Source organism: Hemiscyllium ocellatum, chromosome 24 (genome assembly GCF_020745735.1).
Source record: "Hemiscyllium ocellatum isolate sHemOce1 chromosome 24, sHemOce1.pat.X.cur, whole genome shotgun sequence".
Lineage (NCBI taxonomy): Eukaryota > Metazoa > Chordata > Chondrichthyes > Orectolobiformes > Hemiscylliidae > Hemiscyllium > Hemiscyllium ocellatum.
The window spans coordinates 35,623,974-35,644,528 of NC_083424.1; the positions used below are offsets into that span (position 1 = coordinate 35,623,974).

The 20,555-nt window shown below is 37.5% G+C and overlaps 1 protein-coding gene across 1 annotated transcript in view; it reads right to left on the reverse strand.

Annotated features, from left to right (window-relative positions):
• rbm19 (RNA binding motif protein 19) overlaps nt 1-20,555 on the reverse strand; it is a 248,632-nt gene that overhangs the window by 130,035 nt on the left and 98,042 nt on the right. Inside the window, exons 22-23 of the mRNA XM_060843698.1 lie at nt 15,726-15,831; nt 7,046-7,166 (exon numbers count right to left, since the gene is read on the reverse strand). Coding sequence (XP_060699681.1) covers nt 7,046-7,166; nt 15,726-15,831 — 227 coding nt within the window. The remainder of the gene's footprint in view (nt 1-7,045; nt 7,167-15,725; nt 15,832-20,555) is intronic.

Below are 20,555 nucleotides of genomic sequence, written 5' to 3' on the forward strand. Positions count from 1 at the left end.
ATATAAAAGAGACCTAAGGGGCAACTTTTTCACACAGAGGATGGCTGCCAGAGAAAATGGTGGAGGCTGGTACAATTGCAACATTTAAGAGACATTTGGATGGGTATATGAATAGGAAGGGTTTGGAGGAATATGGGCCGGGTGCTGGCAGGTGGGACTAGATTGGGTTGGGATATCTGGTCGGCATGGACGGGTTAGACCGAAGGGTCTGTTTGCATGCTGTACATCTCTGTGACTCTAATTCTCAGTAAAGATTACCTACAGCATCAGTTATTTTCAAATGTCAATTCACTTTAATATGCTTACAAACTCTTTGAATCTGTGAATACAGTAGACAGTACTGCCTTGAGGAATGTATTATATAGTAGCAATGGAAGTGGGCTGTATTGTTATTCATAGCATTAGCAAACAATGATGAATTTATTGCAAAGGGGAAAACGTATTTTATTTCCTAAACAAATTGGTAGAGTCTTTTCTTCTCATGCACTCTTAACTTTCTCCATCCCATTTCCACTTAACCTTCATTGCCTGATTTCATAAAATTTGTATACTATGCGATAATGCTTTTAGTGTGGCTAGCAAAGCAGCCACAACAATCATTTCCAGATTAAGCCTGGAAAGAGACCACCATTGCCTGTTGGCAGCAATGAACTGAAATGCTGGCAGCACACCATGAGAACAAGTCAATAATAATTCAGCTCTACCTTGAAGAAGTTTCCTCAAGGAAAACATTGATTCCCTGTTCTATGAAACCATAAAATTGTGAATAAATAGTTAAGTCACATAAAGGACAGAAGAAAAATACAAGTTAGCTGAATAAGTTTTTGTGAAATATTATTTTGATCACTATGACTTCCATAAATCATCAAGAATCATGCAAATGTTAGACAATCACAAGTTAATGCTCCCCATTCACTTTTCCACATTACAATAGCTAAGCGTCTATTAAATGACTCAATCTTTTTCCACCATTCCAAAATTCACAGTGTTCACCAATTTGTGATAAATATCATGTTAATATCAAACTAAATTTAATTTTTTTGCTTTAAACATTTGTGTTTCCTGTACTTAACAGTCAAGATTTACATAAAATTACCTTCATAAGTCTCACTTCATTAAGGAGGATCAGCCAATGTATCTCAGTGCTTTTCCCAAAGGCTATAGATTCATCATTTGGCTCTTTTGTTTAACAAAGTCTACATGGCTTTGCTGTTTTTAGTGTCTTGATGACTAAAACTGGACACCAGATTGAAAGCATGATCTGACCAATCCAGAGTTTGATGATATCCTCTGACTCATTCCGCCAAGCAACATTATACAAATGTTGTTTTCTAATAACTGGCCTCTCAGAGTTCTGCCTCCTCACGTGAGATTCTGTGCAAATTCACCCACAACTTTTTTTTGTGTAAATTCCAAGACAAGCACCCCTTTTTTTCTACGTTAATCAAAAATAAAAATTACTGATTCCTGAAGTGGTCAGACTGATGCGGGAAAAGACGGTGAATCAGTTAGGACTATATTCATTGAAATTTAGGAGAATGAAGGGGATGTCTTCGAAACCTACAAAATTCTAATAGGAAGAGATTGAGTGAACACAGGAACGAACACTGGGGAGGTCCAAAACCCAGGGGTCCCAGTTTCAGGTCAGAAATAATAGTGAAAAACAACGGAAACTTCAATCTACATCTCCATGTATTCTTAAATATGTATGATTAGAATGAAGCAATATGTATGATTAGAATGCAGTATCCGCAGGCTGGATTCATGGAATAAACCGTTGGCATAGTTAACTATTTCAAAGGCTGCTGGGCAGTCAAGAATGAATGCAACACTTCATATTTACAGTCTGTGCACTTCAGGGGTTTAATTAAGACCACTTTAGGACTGTAGCATGGAGCTCTTAATTGGAAAAATTCAGTGTGGAGGAGATGTAAGCAAACAGCAGTGAGTTCAGGCATTTCAGAGAAGAGGACTGACAATGGGGTGGTAGTTTGGAAGGTCAGGCTTCTTTATAGAATAGCTTCTTTAAAAATAATAGTTTTAAAAGGGAAAAAGTCAGTACCTCAGAGACGGAATTACTTACTGTCAACTTGCATGTGACCAGAAGTGAAGTTAGGTAGTTGGAAATTTAATCAGAACGGTCAATGGATAAAAGGTCATTTTTATAATCTAGAGAAGAGTTAAAAATTGGATGATGTGGTTCAAGTGGTTTGGTGGCTGGAATGGATGTTTGGTTTTGTGGGCAAGGTGAAATATAGGAAGCAACAGTAGCAACTCAGTAGGTAGTTTCCATATTGATGGCAAAGAAATTCACAAATACCTTAGTTGTTACATGCAATCCAGGGGAGAGTTTCAGGACATCACAGGAAATGGAGAAAAAAAAAGTTATCCTTAGTTTCTAGATTGATCCTAGTATAATGGGCTATTGTGGCAAGAAAATGCTGATACTTCATTAAAATCTACAGGAAATCCACTCTGGTGAATGCAGAAATCTTCAAATCAAAAATCATTAAAAGGCAGTCATAAGGAAAAGCAAAATCTAAAAATGAGTATGCCTAAAAAGAGAAAGCATGACAGCAAGAATTATTTTCAGTGCTAAAGCAGTGAGAGAGCTGGCAGAGGTGTGAAGCTTACAACTGCTAGCAGTGATCATGGAATTAATGTTCCCAGTAATCGTGAAAGCATGCTCCCTAATAGCACGACCTTGATCACTGGAAAATAATCAAAGAGAGTTTAGTAACTTCGCAACAAGGTGAGACTCTTAGACAGGGGTCAAAGGGTCCCAAACAAACATGAAGCAAGATTGTGTTTATCTCAGGTTACACGAGATGTGATTTGTTAAGTGTCAGAATGATAGAATAGAATCCCGGGAAAACGTTTTTGGATTGGAAAACAAACTAATTTAGTATCCATGTTCTCAAATGATGGCAACATTGATCTATGTATCCACAGATTAATTAGTCTTCACATAATTAAAACCCGTGCAAATCTCATGCTGCAGTCCAACTCTGGAGCAGCAACAACTTAAATCTACTAAGTTGACAAAATATAGATTAGCTAGTAACTCATACAAATATAATCACTTTAAAAGTTGCAATTTCAACATTTAATACTTGGCAAATATAATTTCTGTGATTCCAATTATTTTGTTTTAAATCAAGATAAATATATCACTAAGCAATCCCATTTTTAAATATGTATTGTTAGCCTGAAAACATTTCAAACTTTGAATTGATTTTCAGCATTTCACTTCTTTTTCTGTGATAGGTCTTAAGTCAATACTTTTCTTTCTTGCCTGCAGTTTATTCTTACATAGCCTCCTCCCCCACCTCCCCCCTTCCACTTCATAGTTGGCGCCGGATATGAAGGACCCCCAACTTTGTATAACTGCATTTTTTGAATAAACAGTCCAAATTAACTTGGTCAGGTTCTTCTTTGGGTACAAATGCTCAATCATGATTATCAGCTGAGTGGTGAACTGACTGATTGCATTACTGAAAGGAACAAGAATAGAGCAGAAGGGAAGCAAGGGTCAATCTGTATTAGGCTGAATCTAGCCTGAGTCACATTGGACAGTCAGCACCCGACTCCAATGTTGATCTCAAGCACTGAAAATTATAGATATTTCAGGTAGATGATCAACTTGGTGGCATTTGAAGATTGCACCTACCTTGCAGGAACTATACATCCTGTCTTGACTTTTGAGCTAGTTCTCTGATCTTACACCCAATGGTATTTCAAACAAAATTTGAATATTGGAATTTTTCACTCTTATCTCTGACGTACCAAAGAATCTATTCATTGACCCCTCCTCTACTTCATCCTTGTTGCTTCATGGAACAATTATCCAGAAAGGGAGTAGGTCCTATTGACGTCACCCAACTCTATACCTTCATCAACTCAGTTGAACCCTCATCTGTGAATCTGTGGTGTCAGACTACTTAACTGAGATCCAGTCTTGAATTAGTAAGCGTTTTTTTTTATCTGGGAACTAACCTTGAGAACATGAAGAATAATACATGCTAATGTACCTTACAATAGCTTCTCAACTTTCTAGTGAATTCATAAAACCAGCAAGCATATCACATAGTACACAAACACTTAAGAGTGAGCTGAAGACTGACAGCATTGAGTATGATATGCAGCACAGGTGTGCTCTAGTTCATGGCATACCAAATTTTCAACAAAAATATGGGCGGCACGGTGGCAGAGTGGTTAGCACTGCTGCCTCACAGCGCCAGAGACCCGGGTTCAATTCCTGCCTCAGGCGATGATCACTATGGAGTTTGCACATTCGCCCAGTGTCTGCGTGGGTTTCCTCCGGGTGCTCCGGTTTCCTCCCACAATCCCAAAAATGTGCAGGTTAGGTGAATTGGCCATGGTAAATTGCCCATAGTGTTAGGTGAAGGGGTAAATGTAGGGAAATGGATCTGGGTGGATTGCGCTTCAGCGGGTAGGTGTGGACTTATTGGGCCAAAGGGCCTATTTCCACACTAAGTAATCTAAAAAAAACAAACAGTCATAGGAGAAGGCCAATGGCCTGTTGGCATTATTGCTAGCCTATGAAACGAGAAACTCAGTTAATATTCTAGGGAATGGTCAGGTTCAAATCTCGCCATTGCAGATGGTGGAATTTGAATTTAATAGGAAAAAGCCTTGAATTAAGAATCTATAGGTCACCATGAAACCATCGTCAAAGGCCATAAAAAGCCATCTGGTTTACTAATATGCTTCAGAGAAGGAAATCTGCCACCCTCGCCAGGTCTGACCTCAGATCCACAGCAACGTGGTTGACTTCCAAAAGCCCTCCAAAATGGCCTACCAAGCAACCAGTTGTATTATTTGCTTCGAATCAACAAGCAAATGAAACTGAATGGACCAAGTGGCAAGGACCCAGCGCCAGAAAAGACAATGGTAGAAACAGTCCAGTTGATCCTGTGAAGTCCTCCTTACTAATATTTGGGGGACTAGTGCCAAAACAGGGAAAGCTTTCTCATGGACCAGCAACAGTCATACTCATGGAATCATGACAACATCCCAGACACCAGCATCACCTTCACTGGACATGTCCTGTCTACAGGCCGGACAAATATAACAGAAGTGAAGAAATCCAGTTTTGTCATTCCAGAATGTTAGTTATCTTTTAAAGGTTTTAAGGTGTATTTACAGTGTTAAATTAAAATCAATATCCAAAAGGCTAGAGAAAAATACCTACCAATTATCTACCGGCTCTCTTGTGACCTCACACTTCAGTGTTCTTGGAGCAGTTCTGCTGCTGGTCTGTCTGCTTCTGGACGTCCTTGTTCTTGCTGCACTACTCCGGAGAGCCACATAGGGCCGTTAGTCTATCTGCACACCAAATTCTCTCAATGATACTGTCTGCCTATCTCAAAGACCTCACCGGCTGTTTCAAAACATTCTAGCTCTTCCCTTTTCTTACTCTCTATAGTTTTCTCTATAGCTTTTTGTAGTTCATTCTCCCTGTCACTTCTGTTTCATTCTAACTCTCTCTCTCATTCAAACTCATGGGGAGTTTGTGTTCGCTCCATCTCTGCTTTGTTCTTTCTCTCTCACATCTGGTTGCTTTGTTCATTCTCTCTGTCATTCCATGGGTCATTTGCTCCTTCATGCTCTCTTTCAGTTCTCACACATGTCTCTAATTCCATGATTTAACATCTCTCTTCCTCTCTATCATTCTCTGCTCAGTCACTCTGTTTCTCTTGAAATCACTTGCCCTGGTTCAATTTCTTTCATCCCCGCACTCTTGTACTCCCTCAATCTCTGGTTAATTTTCTATTTCTTTTTCTCAATCTGTCTCTCTCTCTCTCTCTCGCTCTCTCACACACTCTCTAGTTCATTCAAATTTCCCATCTATTCCTCAAATTCCCTGGTATGTTGTCTCTGAATGTTTCACTCTCTACCCCAATGATTCACTCTCTTGCTGCCCCCCTCCCTGATTTCTCATTATGTTTCTTGCTTTCTCATGCCTTTGTTCACCCACTCTCAAGCTCCCTTTTATTTAAAACGTACAAGATCCTGAGGGAGGTCAACAGAATGGAAGCTTCGATGAAATTCTCATGGGGAAATCCAAAACTATTTGATACAATTTCAAAGTCAAGGATCTCCCATTTTAAGACAGAGATGTAGAGGAATTTATTCTCTAAGAGAGTTGTTAGCATTTGGAATTATCTTTCAAAGTCAGCAGGGGAGGCTGGGTCACTGATTATATTCAAGGTTGAATTAAGACTGCAACAGGCATTATCCTGTTGGACAGTGGAATAGAATCAAGGGCTGCCGGTGCCAATCATACTCCTATGTCTCAATATATGCAGCTGAAAAATACTTGCATTAATTTGGCCATCTGACAGATTACAGTATGCTGGGTAGGATTCACACCAGATTAGAGTGAGGCAAATGTAATCAAATCAAAAAGAAACAAATGCAAAGAAAACTATATATTCTAAAAGGTTTCAAGCTACTGAATCAGATCAATCTTTTGCTGCAGGCTCAGTTAATCTTGCTTAAAGTGATAGTCAAAATATGACATGCTATCACTAATACTACATTTTATTACAATACATGCCCTAACCAAACAAACTAATTTTGTGATGAGCTTTAGTATCACTAATCTACAAACATGAACCTGAAATAAAATGAAGTGTCAAAAGTTTTTAGACTAAGTTTTAGATCTTCACTCATTTCCCTTTGATACACTTCAAGGTGGTTTCTACTTCTGAGTAATACATACATTTATTAAAGGTTTTCTTTGGGAAATTTACATATTTTGAATTTGCGGTTGACTCTTAACCCTCACAGCAACTAGGGAGAGGCAATAAATGCTGATCTAATCAATCAGTGATGCCCATATCGCATGAATAGATAAAAAAAGGTAACATCTGAAGGAAAAACTTCCCAGTTTAATATTTACCTCTGATGTTGCAAACAGAATCAAAGAATGACTATTTAAGCCCCCTAGATTCCATAATGCAATCAAACTTAAGCTTCCTTAGTTAAAACATGATTTTAGAATTCAAAAACAATTTACCGTGGTAATGTTCAGCTGTCTTTCTGCGTAATGTCTCCACTGTATCTTCAGAGTCTGCCCATTCCAGTACTAATCGTCGACCGTACAAATGAGTGCTGTGGCAAAGAGCATTGAAGGCTTTCTGCAGAAGAACAGAAGTAAAAGACTTAACTTTTTTTGAACTAAGAATAAAATGTATTTGTCAATTACAGTTGGTTATCATTTGTAAAATAAGTTTTTGTGAAAAGCGTAAACAGCGATTAAGTTACAAATTGCTGTCTTTGAAGTGTTTATTTAATTCAACACATTTCTACACTAATTGGGTAACCTCCCCAAGTGCAAACCTAGCAGATAAAACAGCTGTGCTCTCAAAACTGTTTGGTGTCAGCATAGTACAGTACAAACACTCCTTTTCCATCAATGGAATTAAGGCATAATCTTAACAATTCAACTACAAGATTTGGAATCAAGTCTTGAATCACAAGGAAATCACCTTAATACAGAACTTTGGTGAACAACACACGATTGAAACAAGAACACTGGGAAGTTCAGAATTAGGCAACACTGTTGTCAACAGCTGGAATTAAACTCAGGGGCTGGAATGACTAATAGGATTTAACATTTTTGCAATTTATCCAATACTCTGAGGATCTATGTACAGAAAGTTCTACATAAGACCTCCAATCCTGGAATCACAAAATACCTGTGGACCAGGAGGATGTCAAATGGTCGTCACACCTGTGCTGACTTTTGAAAAGGAACAGTGGTGTTTAGTCTCACATGACCACTTTTTATTTGCAACTCTGAAAGCTCCTCATCCTCAAATACTATCCAAATCTCTTGTCAAATTCTTTACGGAGACAGCTTTCAGCACCCTTCCAGGGAGAGACATCCAGATCCTTTTGATTTAGTGAAAAAAAACGACAATATTTTTCATCAACTTACCCATATCAAAATCTCTAACGATCTTGAAAATAACTTACATCACCTGTTGGCTTTCACTATTCCAAGGAGAATGGGGCAAGGACTAATGATAAAGGTGCTATACTAGCAATCCCACTGTGGCCTTGAACTATGGAGTTCAACTTCAGTAAAAATCTAGAATTTTAAAGAAGTCAAATGGTGACCGTAAACCTATTGTCAATTTGTGTAAAAAAACACTCTTTTCACTAATATCCTTCAGGGAAGGTCATTAATATCTTTACTTAGTCTGATCTACGTTACTTCAAACCCATTCTTAACTGCCCTCTAAAAAGATGTAGCAAGCCACACAATTCTATCAATGACCACTAGGTGTAAAGAATGGTATGAAATTGGATGGATCATCTGACATTGCATAAGGCACCTCAGATGACAGGATCATAGTCATATAGCTGTACTGCTTGGAAACAGACCCGCTGCTCCAACCCATCCACGGTGACCAGATTCGAGAGCCATTTGCCAGCACTTGGCCTATATCCCTCTTAACCCTTCCTATTCATACACCCATCCATATGCCTTTTAAATGTTGTAATTGTATCAGCCTCCACCACTTCCTCTGGAACTCATTCCATACACAGAACACTCTGAGAAAAAGTTGCCTCTGAGTCCCTTTTAAATTTTTCCTCTCTCACTATGAACCCATGCCCTCTAGTTCTGGACTCTCCCACGCCATGGAAAAATCAGCAAGCACAGCCTGTGTAAAGTCCTGTGTATGCACATCGGGAGGTATGTGCCACATCCAGGAGTGGGTCTCAGACTGTGCAAGCAAGGACCACACACATGCATGCACAAAATCGTATCTTACAAACAAGGTCCCACAAAACACCATCATCATTCCACCAGCAGAGCTGGCAGCAAAACAGCATGCATTTGAAAGTTGCCCTGGGAGCATTCAACACTGGCTCCGGACAGATTATTGGTTATTAAGGGGTTTTAAGGTTATCAGGGAGCACAACACAGTTGAAGTGAAAATCGGATTTGCCATCACGTTATTACCTGATGGAACAGTCTCGAAGAGCTGAGTGACCTACTAGTGGCTTTACATATGTTTACTTCACATAACTTTAACTAGCGTTATGGATCACAGCAGACCCTCTCAAAATATATATTAAGGTAGCTTAGACCTAACATTTTCTTACTTCAAAAGATAAATGCAAGGTCCTGTGTTCCAGATGCAATTCCATTGGTTAAACTACTTGACAATAAGCAAAACAATTTATTCAAACGCTATAGTTAAAATACAATGAAGGAAAGAGGAACCTGGAATAACTTAAATCCACTGGAAAATTTAACATAATAATAGAATAGACCATAGATTCGTTCGCTGAGCTGGTGTGTTTATCTACAGATGTTTCATCACCTCACTAGGTGACATCATTGGTGCATCTTTGATAAAGTGTTGGTGGTGTCCCACACCTGGTATTTACGTGTCTGTTTTTGATACTTCCGGTTCCATATCTGAGTGATTTGTATATAGGGTCCAATTCAATGTGTTTATTGATTGAATTCCATTTGGAGTGCCAGACTAAAAGGAATTCTCTCGAGTGTCTTTTCATATACCAAACAATAACAGAAACTATCCCAGCACCCACAAACAAAGCTGCATTAAAACACTATTTAAATGGGCAAGGGCACACTGCAGCAACCCAGAATTCCAGAAAGTGGAACAAGAACGCTTATTCAAGGGATTTAAATGAATCGGGCACTTTAAGAGCACTATCCTCGTACCATACAAAGAAATATCAGAAATGACTACCCAAATACTCAGACCCCCTGCCATCTTAGTGGACCACGAACCAGAAAACACCTTCCATCAGCTTCTCACAAACATTAAAGACCTGACACCCACATCCAAAAGGACGAACATTATCTATACAATACCCTGCAAAGACTGTGAGAAACACTACATAGGACAACAGGAAGAAAACTGACTACAGAGGAACGTCTATTACCCAGTATCAATTATCCAAATATTGGAAAATCCGGAAGTGATCTCAAGGTCTCAATAGAAACATTATGTCAAAGAGCTGTTTCAACCCTGATCGTGTCTTTTGTTTACACGTACAGCGATTGAAACGAACTCAGCTCACTGAAGTGCTGCCAAAAACAAGTCCAGGCATCATCTCTAAATGACTGACATCCCAACCTCTCACTCTCCACCCACACTTTCTCCAAATAATCTCTCCAACATTGTCCGGTACAGGGCAAATGTGGAACCTGTCAAAATGTGTGTGCGTGTGCGCTACTTGGAGACTTACCCCACAAAGGCAGCAGCAGTATTACTGTTGGTGCCCAGTCCGGCTGAGATGGTATTGGATGGGGATGGGGGCTGGCGGGGCAGGGTGGGAACAGACGGGATTGAGGTGGGGTGGGGTCTTGCGTGCAGTGTGCTGCTGCTGTCTCGTCTCCTGAACAGGGAGAAAACTCCGAGCCAAAGGAAATCAATTAACCAAATAATCAATTTTTCAAACGAACTAGTGCCCACCCATCTCGTTTGGATAATCAAGATTCCTCTGTATATGAGTACACAATCATCAATTTGCCACTGCCAGTACTCTTTCATTTCCAACCACACAGGCAACGAAGGACACAAATTCAACTGGCACAACGTAACCATCATAGCACAGACAAAACAGACATGCAAGAGAATTCCTTCAAGCTTGGCACTCCAACGGGAACTCAGTCAATGTCAATAAACATATTGAACTGGACCCCATTGACAAACCACTCAGATACAGAACTGAAAGTACCAAAAAACAGGCACACAAATGCCAGGCGGGACAGACCACCAACACTTTATCAAAGACACACTGGCAATGTCACCTAACAAGGCGACAAAACGCCTGCAGAAAGACACACCAGCTCAGTGAATGAATCTATGACCTCATCAACAAATCTTTTCAAAAACTTTACAATAATACATTATTTTACTGCTAAACAGAACTGTCCCAATACAGTAACATCCCATAAACACAAGGTAAAGTCAAAAAAAAGGTCATCTTGTATGCAATCCTATCACTAAGAAAAAAGATACGTACAGCCCTCAGAGAGACAGCTGGGAGAAATTCACTGCCTTCCAACCCGCTGAGACCCTCACAACAACTTCTGAAAGCTAACTAAAAATCCTTGATCTGTGAGAGCTTGACCACACCCCACTGAGACTATTTCTATTGTACCAATTTAAAACAAAAACCAAGGTCTCACAAGTTATCTTCTCACTGACTGCACAGTACCTGTCCTCTAATTTCTCTTTAAAAGAAACCATGACAAAACCCATATCTTAAAGCCACAACATTGTCACATGAGTTAGCTACACAAGAATTCTAACCTCAAGCAGTCTTGTTAACTTTAAATTAACCTTGAGCACGAAGTGCAATCTTGATCCTGTATTAAATGGAGCCTTTAGGATGAAATCCTGTGATTCATTTAGACCTTGCAAAGATTTGATGATCAATTAGCCACTGCATACTTAATACGTCAGATCATTTATCTCTATTCTAGTTTTTAAAAACTGGCAAACTATTGTGCAACATTTCCTAGTTGGTGGGGTGGATTTGTTTAATTGCTAACATAATCTAACCTGGTTAAGTGATGAAGATCGGGACAGGTAATCATCTTAGCATTTTGTAATAAATCTTCAGTCATCCTTATAAGGAGGACGAAGGTCTAAAGTGATTGACTCTTCTTCAAATAATTTTCCTTGCAGTGTATACATGTTTGCCAGCACCTTTTTTTAAAAATGTCCAAAACAGCACAAAATCTCCCAAGTGAAGAGTCACTTTCTCCCCTTGTCTGAGTGGGTTTCCACCGGGTGCTCCGGTTTCCTCCCACAGTCCAAAAATGTGCAGGTTAGGTGAATTGGTTATGCTAAATTGCCCATAGTGTTAGGTGAAGGGGTAAATGTAGGGGAATGGGTCTGGGTGGGTTGCTCTTCGGAGGGTCGGTGTGGACTTGTTGGGTTAAAGAGCCTGTTTCCACACTTTAAGTAATCTAATCTAATCTCATCTAAAGTCAACAAAATGTATTTGCTTAAAATGGGTCTCTCAAGTTAAGCTGCCGGAGAAATAGTTCACCATGACAAATTATGCTTAACAGTTTGAGTACAGTCTCTTTGAATCCTTTTTCTTGTGCAACTATGGCCATATTAAACCATCCTAAAAACTAAAATATGACATTAGCTCTGCAAACTGCCTTTGACGAGCAATTTAACCAGATATTTCAGATCTCTATAATAGACGACATCAAATTAAACTCAGATCAACTTCAAAACTACTGCAAGTCTCACAATATATAACAACCTGAAATCGATTTACCTCCTAAGACAGATACTTGCAGCAAGTTCTTCAATGAGATACTGACCTGAAATTGTGCATTTCTTCACAGACAATACAATGCTTTTAAATTTTTTTTGAAGTAAAATGGCTCGAAATTTTATTTGCATGAATCCTCAAAAACAAACAGAAAATGTTGCTTTCAATTTGTCATAAAATGAGGGTATGTCGCTCTGTAAGTAAACAAGTAACTAGAAATAATCCCAAATTTCCATCCTTTGGTTTGAGGGATTTTCAAATAACAATATTTGTCTTCACTAAATTGACTAGCCTGAAAGACAATGGAGATCCAAGCATAATGTTTTATTCACTGCTTTATAAGCATATCTTTTATTCAACATTAATCAAGATATAAATACACACTCTGGTTCTTAAAGTTGTTTCTCGTCTATGTATCGTGGTAAAGGCTGAAATGAGTAAGTGTGCTTCTATTTTAGTTTCACATTGTAGGGGGAGAACTGCCAAGGAAACTAACAAATATAGACTGCTAGCCAAATAGCTCTCTGAAAGGTACCAAACATTATGCTTGGATCTCCATTGTCTTTCAGGCTAGTCAATTTAGTGAAGACAAATATTGTTATTTGAAAATCCCTCAAACCAAAGGATGGAAATTTGGGATTATTTCTAGTTACTTGTTTACTTACAGAGCGACATATCCTCATTTTATGACAAATTGAAAGCATAAGAAATTTGTGCAGCAGATTGAAGCTGACCTTGAAAAATCTACAAAGGAGGATCAACAAAGCTGAATGGCTTTGAAATGTGATTTTTTTTTTGTAAATCTTGATCGGGTTTTTTTTTAAAACTTGGACCAGTATTGTCGAGTGGGAGATAAAAGATAGGTTTAAGAGAAAGGAGTTATAAATGGTGGTTCTAATATTCTCTGTAAAGAATAAAAGTGCTCATGTTTACTTTAAATAGTGAAATCTAGGATAGTTCTTTGCCTGTGTGTCAGGTTTAAATTAGCAAAGGGGTTTAACCAGTGTCGTAAAATCTGTTTCTGCCAGGTTGCATTCATATTCTATTCTTCATTCCTTTGTCAATTGATTGGTTGTGTTTTGCTGTCAGCCTTTTCTTTTGGCTGACCAACAATTTGTTTGAGTTTTTTCTGTTTTTGAGTTACTGTAAGCCTGGTAATAGTTCTTCTAAGACTGTCCATTGTGTATATATACAGTCATGCCTTTTGATGTATTCTTCCAATCCAACTAATGCCTCATACTTTCATAATTGTGCTAACCTGAATTTAATCCTCTTGCTTTAATTTGCTCCACTTCACTCTCAAATGTCATGTAAAATTGTTAAATTCTACCATAGTATCATCACTTATTCCTACAATGTTCTTTATAACAGGTTATTAATTAATCCTTAATGACAGAATATTCAATCCAAAATAGTCTGTCTTCTAAAAAATCTATATAAAATGTTGGTTCAGTCTCAATTAGAGTATTACACTCAGATCTTAACTCAGAGTCAGAAAAGATATGCAAGCAAGAATTGTTCCAAGGATGTGCAACTTTCATTATGGATCAGCTGCAGCAGTTTTCCTTGAAGGGTAAATCAAATGTAGATTTGATGGTGGTGATCAAAAAGGAGGGGGGTCTGGTCAAAATAGATAGGAGAACAATTGTTCCCTTTGTTTGAAAGATCGAGAAACCAGTGAACACTGATTCAAGATGACTGAGAAAAGAAGCAATGGTGACATTAGGAAAAAGTTGAGAGTATAATGAAGGTATATTTAATCATGGCTTTCAAAGAGTGCTACATAATTACCTGAAGCAAAAATGCATAACTATGAGAAAAGAAGTGGAGGAAAGTGAATAGATAAACTGTACTGGCACTACAACATTTTACAATATATTTTAATGACTTGAACAAAGTAACAAAAATGTACGGTAGCCAGGTTTGCAGATGACACAAAAAGTGTAAGTGGGCAAAAAATTGGCAAATAAAGTTTCATGTTGGAAAGCATGAAGTTGTTCATTTTCAAAGACAGAACAATTTAAATGGAGAAAAGCTGGAGCATAAAGCAACTTGGGAGTACTTGTGCACAAAACACAGAAAGCTAGTACACAGATGCAGCAGTAATCAAGAAGGTTAGTGGAATGCTGCCCCTTATATCAAGGAGGATTAGAGTAGGTAAGGCTTACTACAACTGTATAGGGTGCTAGTGAGACCACATCTGGCATACTGTCAGCAGTTTGATCCCCTTATTTAAGCAAAGATATAATTTCATTGATGGCATTTCAGAGAAGATTTGCTAGGATAATCCGTGATGTGGAGGGATTGTCTTATAAGCAAAGACTAAAGCATGTGGAACTCTACTCACTGGGGTTTAGAACAATGAGAGGTGATCTCATTGAAAAGTATAGGATTCTTAAAGGGCTTCACAGGGTAAATGCTGAAAGGATGTTTGCCCTCACGACAGAATCTAGGACGAGAGGGGTAGTCTTGGAATAAAGGGGAACCAACTTAAGACTAAGATGAGAAGGAATTTCTACTCTCAGAGGGGATGAGAATACTAATCCCTGTAGAATCCCACTGGTTACAGGCTGTCAACCAAAAAAAGAACCCTTATCCCTCCTTGATTTTTCCTGCCCATGCATCAATTCCCTAAGAAACGCCAAGATACTACCTCCTAAAATCATTGGCGTTCATGACTTAATATTTTATGAGGTACTTGGTCAAATACTTCTGGAAGTCCACATACAAATCAAGACATCTACTGGCTCTCTTCAATCTACTCTAGTTGAAACCTCTTTGACTATATTAGACACAATTTATTTTTCATGAAGCTATGTTAACTCTACTTGATAAGATTATGATCTTCCAAATGTGGCACTATTACTACGTTTATAATGAATTCCAACACTTTTTTCCAAAAAAGATGTTAGGCTAATCAGCAGATAGTTACCTGCTTTTTGCCTCCCTTTCTGAATGGGGTGTCACATTGTCAGTTTTCCAATCCTCTGGTACCTCTCCAGAATGCGAGAATTTTTGGAAAATTACAACAATGTATTACTAAGTATTGATTTGAAAGGCCTCCTTATGTACCACAACTATTTAGAATTCAATGACTATACACATCACACACGTCTACGGGATTTACAACGAAGGGTGAGTTTTAATCCGAAGAAGATATTCAGCAGGTGAGAAGAGGAAAGGGCAGCTACCAGCAGCTGAAAGTTGGACAGCCTTTGATTTACAGGTAAATGTCAGAGTGCTTTGGCAGATTCTCACAGAGGAAAGGGGACTCTGTCACTTGCCCACAAACGAGCAATCATTCATTTAATTAACTAGTTTGAAGACATGGAAATTATCCAGGTGACAAGATGATTGCTAAATCCACATTGAAACATATTCGGCAAAGATTATATTGAAAAATACTGTACCTTTGCATCTTGCTTTGTAACAAAGTCTACAAATCCAAAGCCCCTATGTGCACCAGTTCCACCCATTTTTTTAGGCAGTCGCACAGTCTTTATTTCTCCGAACGTACTGAAACAGGAAGAAAAATTTTGAAAGATTCATTCACAATCCATCAAAATCATACAATATCCAAACGTTCAGAGACAATATTTATGTTTTTGAATTCTACGTAATGAAATAGTCAACCTCTCTTTCCACTTTCTAAAATACAAATCACTACTGGCTGGCAAGGCAGAAATTCATATTAGTGGGGCAAAAGTTAGTCTCAAAATTCAAGAGAGATTTAGGTGTCCATAACATCAACAAATATTTACCAACATTACTGTTTGCATATGACACCACTACCTTGTACTGAGTTGACTCAGGGAAATTAGTGTCTTGTTGGGCCAACCGGCTTAGTTTTCAGCTCACTTACCATGATGCTGAAACAAGGTATTGAAACAAAAAATTGGCAAAAGTGCCAAGAGCGCTATAAATGTAACTGCAAACCACTAAATTACAAAATCATAGTCATTTTTATTTATTTATTTGAGGGATGTGGGCGTTGCTAGCTGGCCAACATTTATTACCCATCCCTAGTTGCCCTTGAGAAAGTGATGGTGAGCTCAGATTATGTTCTGATGCTAATACATACGATGTCGTGAAGCAAACTCTTAAAAATCAAATGCTTAGGTCTCTTATAGATACTACTGACAGAATTGAGTTGGAATAAACATTTACATCACAGCTAAATCTAGATCTGGTGGTTGAGTTTTCATTATGCCCAAGTATGTCCAAGTTACAATAAATCAATAATACGAGTGAGCCTGTCTTAAATTACACTATTATCTGACAGAATTTAGAAAGATTTGTATTTCCCTTCTATTGAATCTATCAATTCCAATGAAAAATACTGCTCAAAAATCATCTGAAAATCATTTGAGGTATTGTATTTCCTTACTAATAAAAGTAATGTACTTTCGAACAAAATGAAGTTAAACATATACCACTACTTAAAAGTGGAATGCCGAATGGATCTATTGTATTGGTCCACACAGATTCAGAGTTCTCTCAACGCTTCACCAAACATTTTGCAAGAGAATTAAATGCCTGCAAAATGCAACATTCTTTCAAAAGCAATACATGATACGGGCTTCAGGACCTTAAAACTTCAACAAACAAAAAATTTAGTTTGCATGGCTGGTTTTTAATAGAAGATTTTCCCAGAGGTATTATACTTGTTGAGTCAATAAAGATTACATATAATGCACTCCTTTATTGTAGTCCAGTCCAAACCTAACACTTGTATGGTTACATGGAAAAGAAATCCCAATGCAATGTCCAGGTAACGAAAGAAAACACACATTATTTTTGTCTATGTTAATAAGCAAACCAGTTAAAAGAGCATGGATTAGATATTTTTACATCAAATTAAGTCCTAACAAAAACATTGTCACCTCCAGAAGGAAAAAATAACCATTGAGAGAACTCTTGGGACCACTATTCCAATTCTACGTTAAAAAATCTACTCATATTTTTAAAAGAAAATTAAATACAATTTTTATAATTTTCATAAAGGAGAAAGCAACAATCATAACTTGAAAACAAAACTAAGCACAGCATTTGCTGATTTTATATCAATTAGAATCAGAAATTTTAGCATTCAATAAGAAAAGAACACGAGAAGTACTTATACATTAATAAGTGACAATAGATTTATTTAACTGCACTCTTTTTGACTGACTGGCTGACTTGTAATCGCAAGAAATACTGCCATGGTCATGTACAATGCATCTGATTTTTAATTACATTGAATTATTTTCTAACTCACTATCCAAAAATAAATATGTTCTGTATATTAGACTAAATGAAATGTGAACCCAGAATCTGCAGTAATGAATACTTTATTAAGCAGAGAGGCTGGAACCATATACTAAACATATTCACCCAGCATGATCAAGCATTTAACTCCAGCATTTCATGAAACACTACAGTGTACAAATTTGCGATTATGAAAACGACAAATGAATCTGCACGTTCCTTTTCAAAATTCTGCCTATGTAATATTCAAGAAGGAAAACCAGAGTTAAGCAGAAATGTTATGCATGCGCTGTGAAGCATATCATGACTGTTCAGGGTGCTGGCACAATCATTCAAAAATAAGCTGAATGTCCCTAACTGTGCAACATCTGTGTAATGACAGGACCGATTTATTAGATCTAATAGAAGATACGAGAAGGGTGGCTGAAGCAGAGGTTAAAGGAGATACCAAAACAGCTGCAAAACAGATGCAAACACAGTAAATCCACTTTGTTCCGCACCCTTTTCATGACCTTTAATACAACGAAAATTCAAATGTTAGGTTTCAAGAGAATGAAATGCCATTATGAAACTGGCACTGCTAGACTGAAAGAACAAAGCATTAGTCATGTAGTTTTAAGAAAAATCCACAATCAGCCACAGAGGTCACAAGTATAAGGACAGATATATTTTAAAATCTGATACAAAAAAAAGTATTAGTTTGGCACTTGTGACACCTAGGTATAAATTTTAATATTCATCTTGTTACATCAAAATATGGTAAATTTTTATTATTAAATTGGTTCTAAATTCACAAGTCAGAATATGTTGCATTAACAAGTGCACTTAATTTTAAGGAATATAAATACTTTCCTTTCTGCTAATATTTTGTAATTATTTTTCAGAAATCCTTTTGAGTGTACATGGTAGAACGGCCACTTAACTGTAGTTTAAAAGCACAACGTAAACTCAAGGATTATTCATAATGATTCTTAGCAGGAGAGAAAGTAGAGAAACATTTTTAGAATAATTTATTTTAATAGATAAGTTAAAAGAAACATTTGAACATGGCATTATTTTGAACACAATCAATTACCAGCATTTGGATTCCTTTGAGGTATAACCTCCTCACAGTTCCAGTTAGCACATTTATTACAGCTTTTAATAAAACAAAACATTTGGTTATTGGGCTGTTTTATACCATGAATATCTTGCTTATGTCTTTCACATCTTAAACAGCCTTAATTCTATTACTTGCAGGTAATTGTAGAGATTGAACGTTAGTTATGCCAGAACATCTACAAGGATGTGATATCTACTCAGAACATCATACACAGGCCTCAGCATTTAAAATGCCATGTGTAAATTCTGTAAATATTGTAAATATTGTAAACCATTTGCCATTACCTTATTGTCTACTGCAAAGTTTCTACTTACAGAATGTGAAGCACACCAACTTATACAAACCATCTCCAGCATTTAGTGATTCTCTTGGTTTAGTTAACTGGGCATTTCACGCATGGAGCTACACAAGATTTAATCTGGATGATATTGACTGATCTATGTGCACAGAATCGATGCAGAAGTACACGTGAAAATTTCATTAATTCTTTGCCACACGCTATCAGTATGAGAAGTAACACTGAACATTTCACAGTAACACTGATAAACATCACATTAGCAAAACATTAGAGGAATCAGAACTATTGATCACAAAATTTCAGTAGTACCTATTATATATTTGATTCATACAGGGTGGGTTAGTATAGTTATTAATGGCAATGGCTAACAGATTTTAAATGGTACTTTTTGAAATCTTAAGGGAAAAAAAGTTCCAGTCAGACTTAAGAACTAATACACTGCAGGAGATGCAACACCTTCCCTTCTCATTTCCCATGATCCATGAAACTCTACTTTCAGAGAACGCAACAGTTTCATCTGTACTTATTTCAAGATATATACTGGGTTTGCTGCTCACAATGTAGTCCTCTTTATAGGAGGGAAATCAAATGCAAATTTGATGACTGTTAGCAAAACATCTTCACTTAACCTGGAAGCTTAACCCAGAGCTCTGGTCACTTGGTAACTTAGCTCTCCATTCCACTTAGACCTCCTATTCATTGAACTCCTATACGGTTCTAATGAAGCTCAAAGATCAGCATCTCATCTTTTGATCAGACACTTCAGTCTTCTGAACTCAATAATGAGTTCAACAATTTCAGATTATAACCACAACTCCCAATTCTTCCAACAGTAGCTTTGGTTATAATTCTGCATTTCTCATTTACACTTTTCCAGACATACCATTTGTTACACCATTTCTCATTGGAGTGAAGAAGGGTGAGAGGCAACTTGATAGCAACGTACAAGAGGATGATAAGCATAGAAAGAGTGAATAGTCAGAGACTTTTTCCTAGGGCAGAAATGGCTATCATTAGGGGACATAACTTTAAGGTAATTGAAGGAAGGTTTAAGGGAGATGTCAAAAGTTGGTTCTTTACACAGAGTGGTGGCTATGTGGAATGCATTGCCAGCAGTGGTAGTAGAGTCAGAAACATTTGGGACATTTAAGGGACTCTTGGATAGGCATATGGATAATAGTAAAATGAAGGATATTCGATTAGTTAGTTAGTTTGATCTTCGAGTAGGATAAAAGGTTGGCACAACATCAAGGGCCAAAGGGCCTGTAATGTGCTGCACTGTCCTATGTTCTATTACCTCATCAGTCCACTACCACCATCTTTTACCTTGCACTATCCTTTGGTCATTTAATCTATCCTGCTTTCCATTCTATTACTTTTCACTTCCTAAATTCTCTGCTTTTCTTATCTCTGCATATCCTTAACACATGTTGCATTTCTAACATATTCCAGTTTTGATGAATGGTCAACAACCCAAACATAACGGTTTTCCTCTATCCACAACTACTAGTTATCCTGCTAAGCACTTCCAGCATTTTATGTTTTTATTTCAGACTTCATCATCTGCTTTTGTATGGATACATATAAATTGTC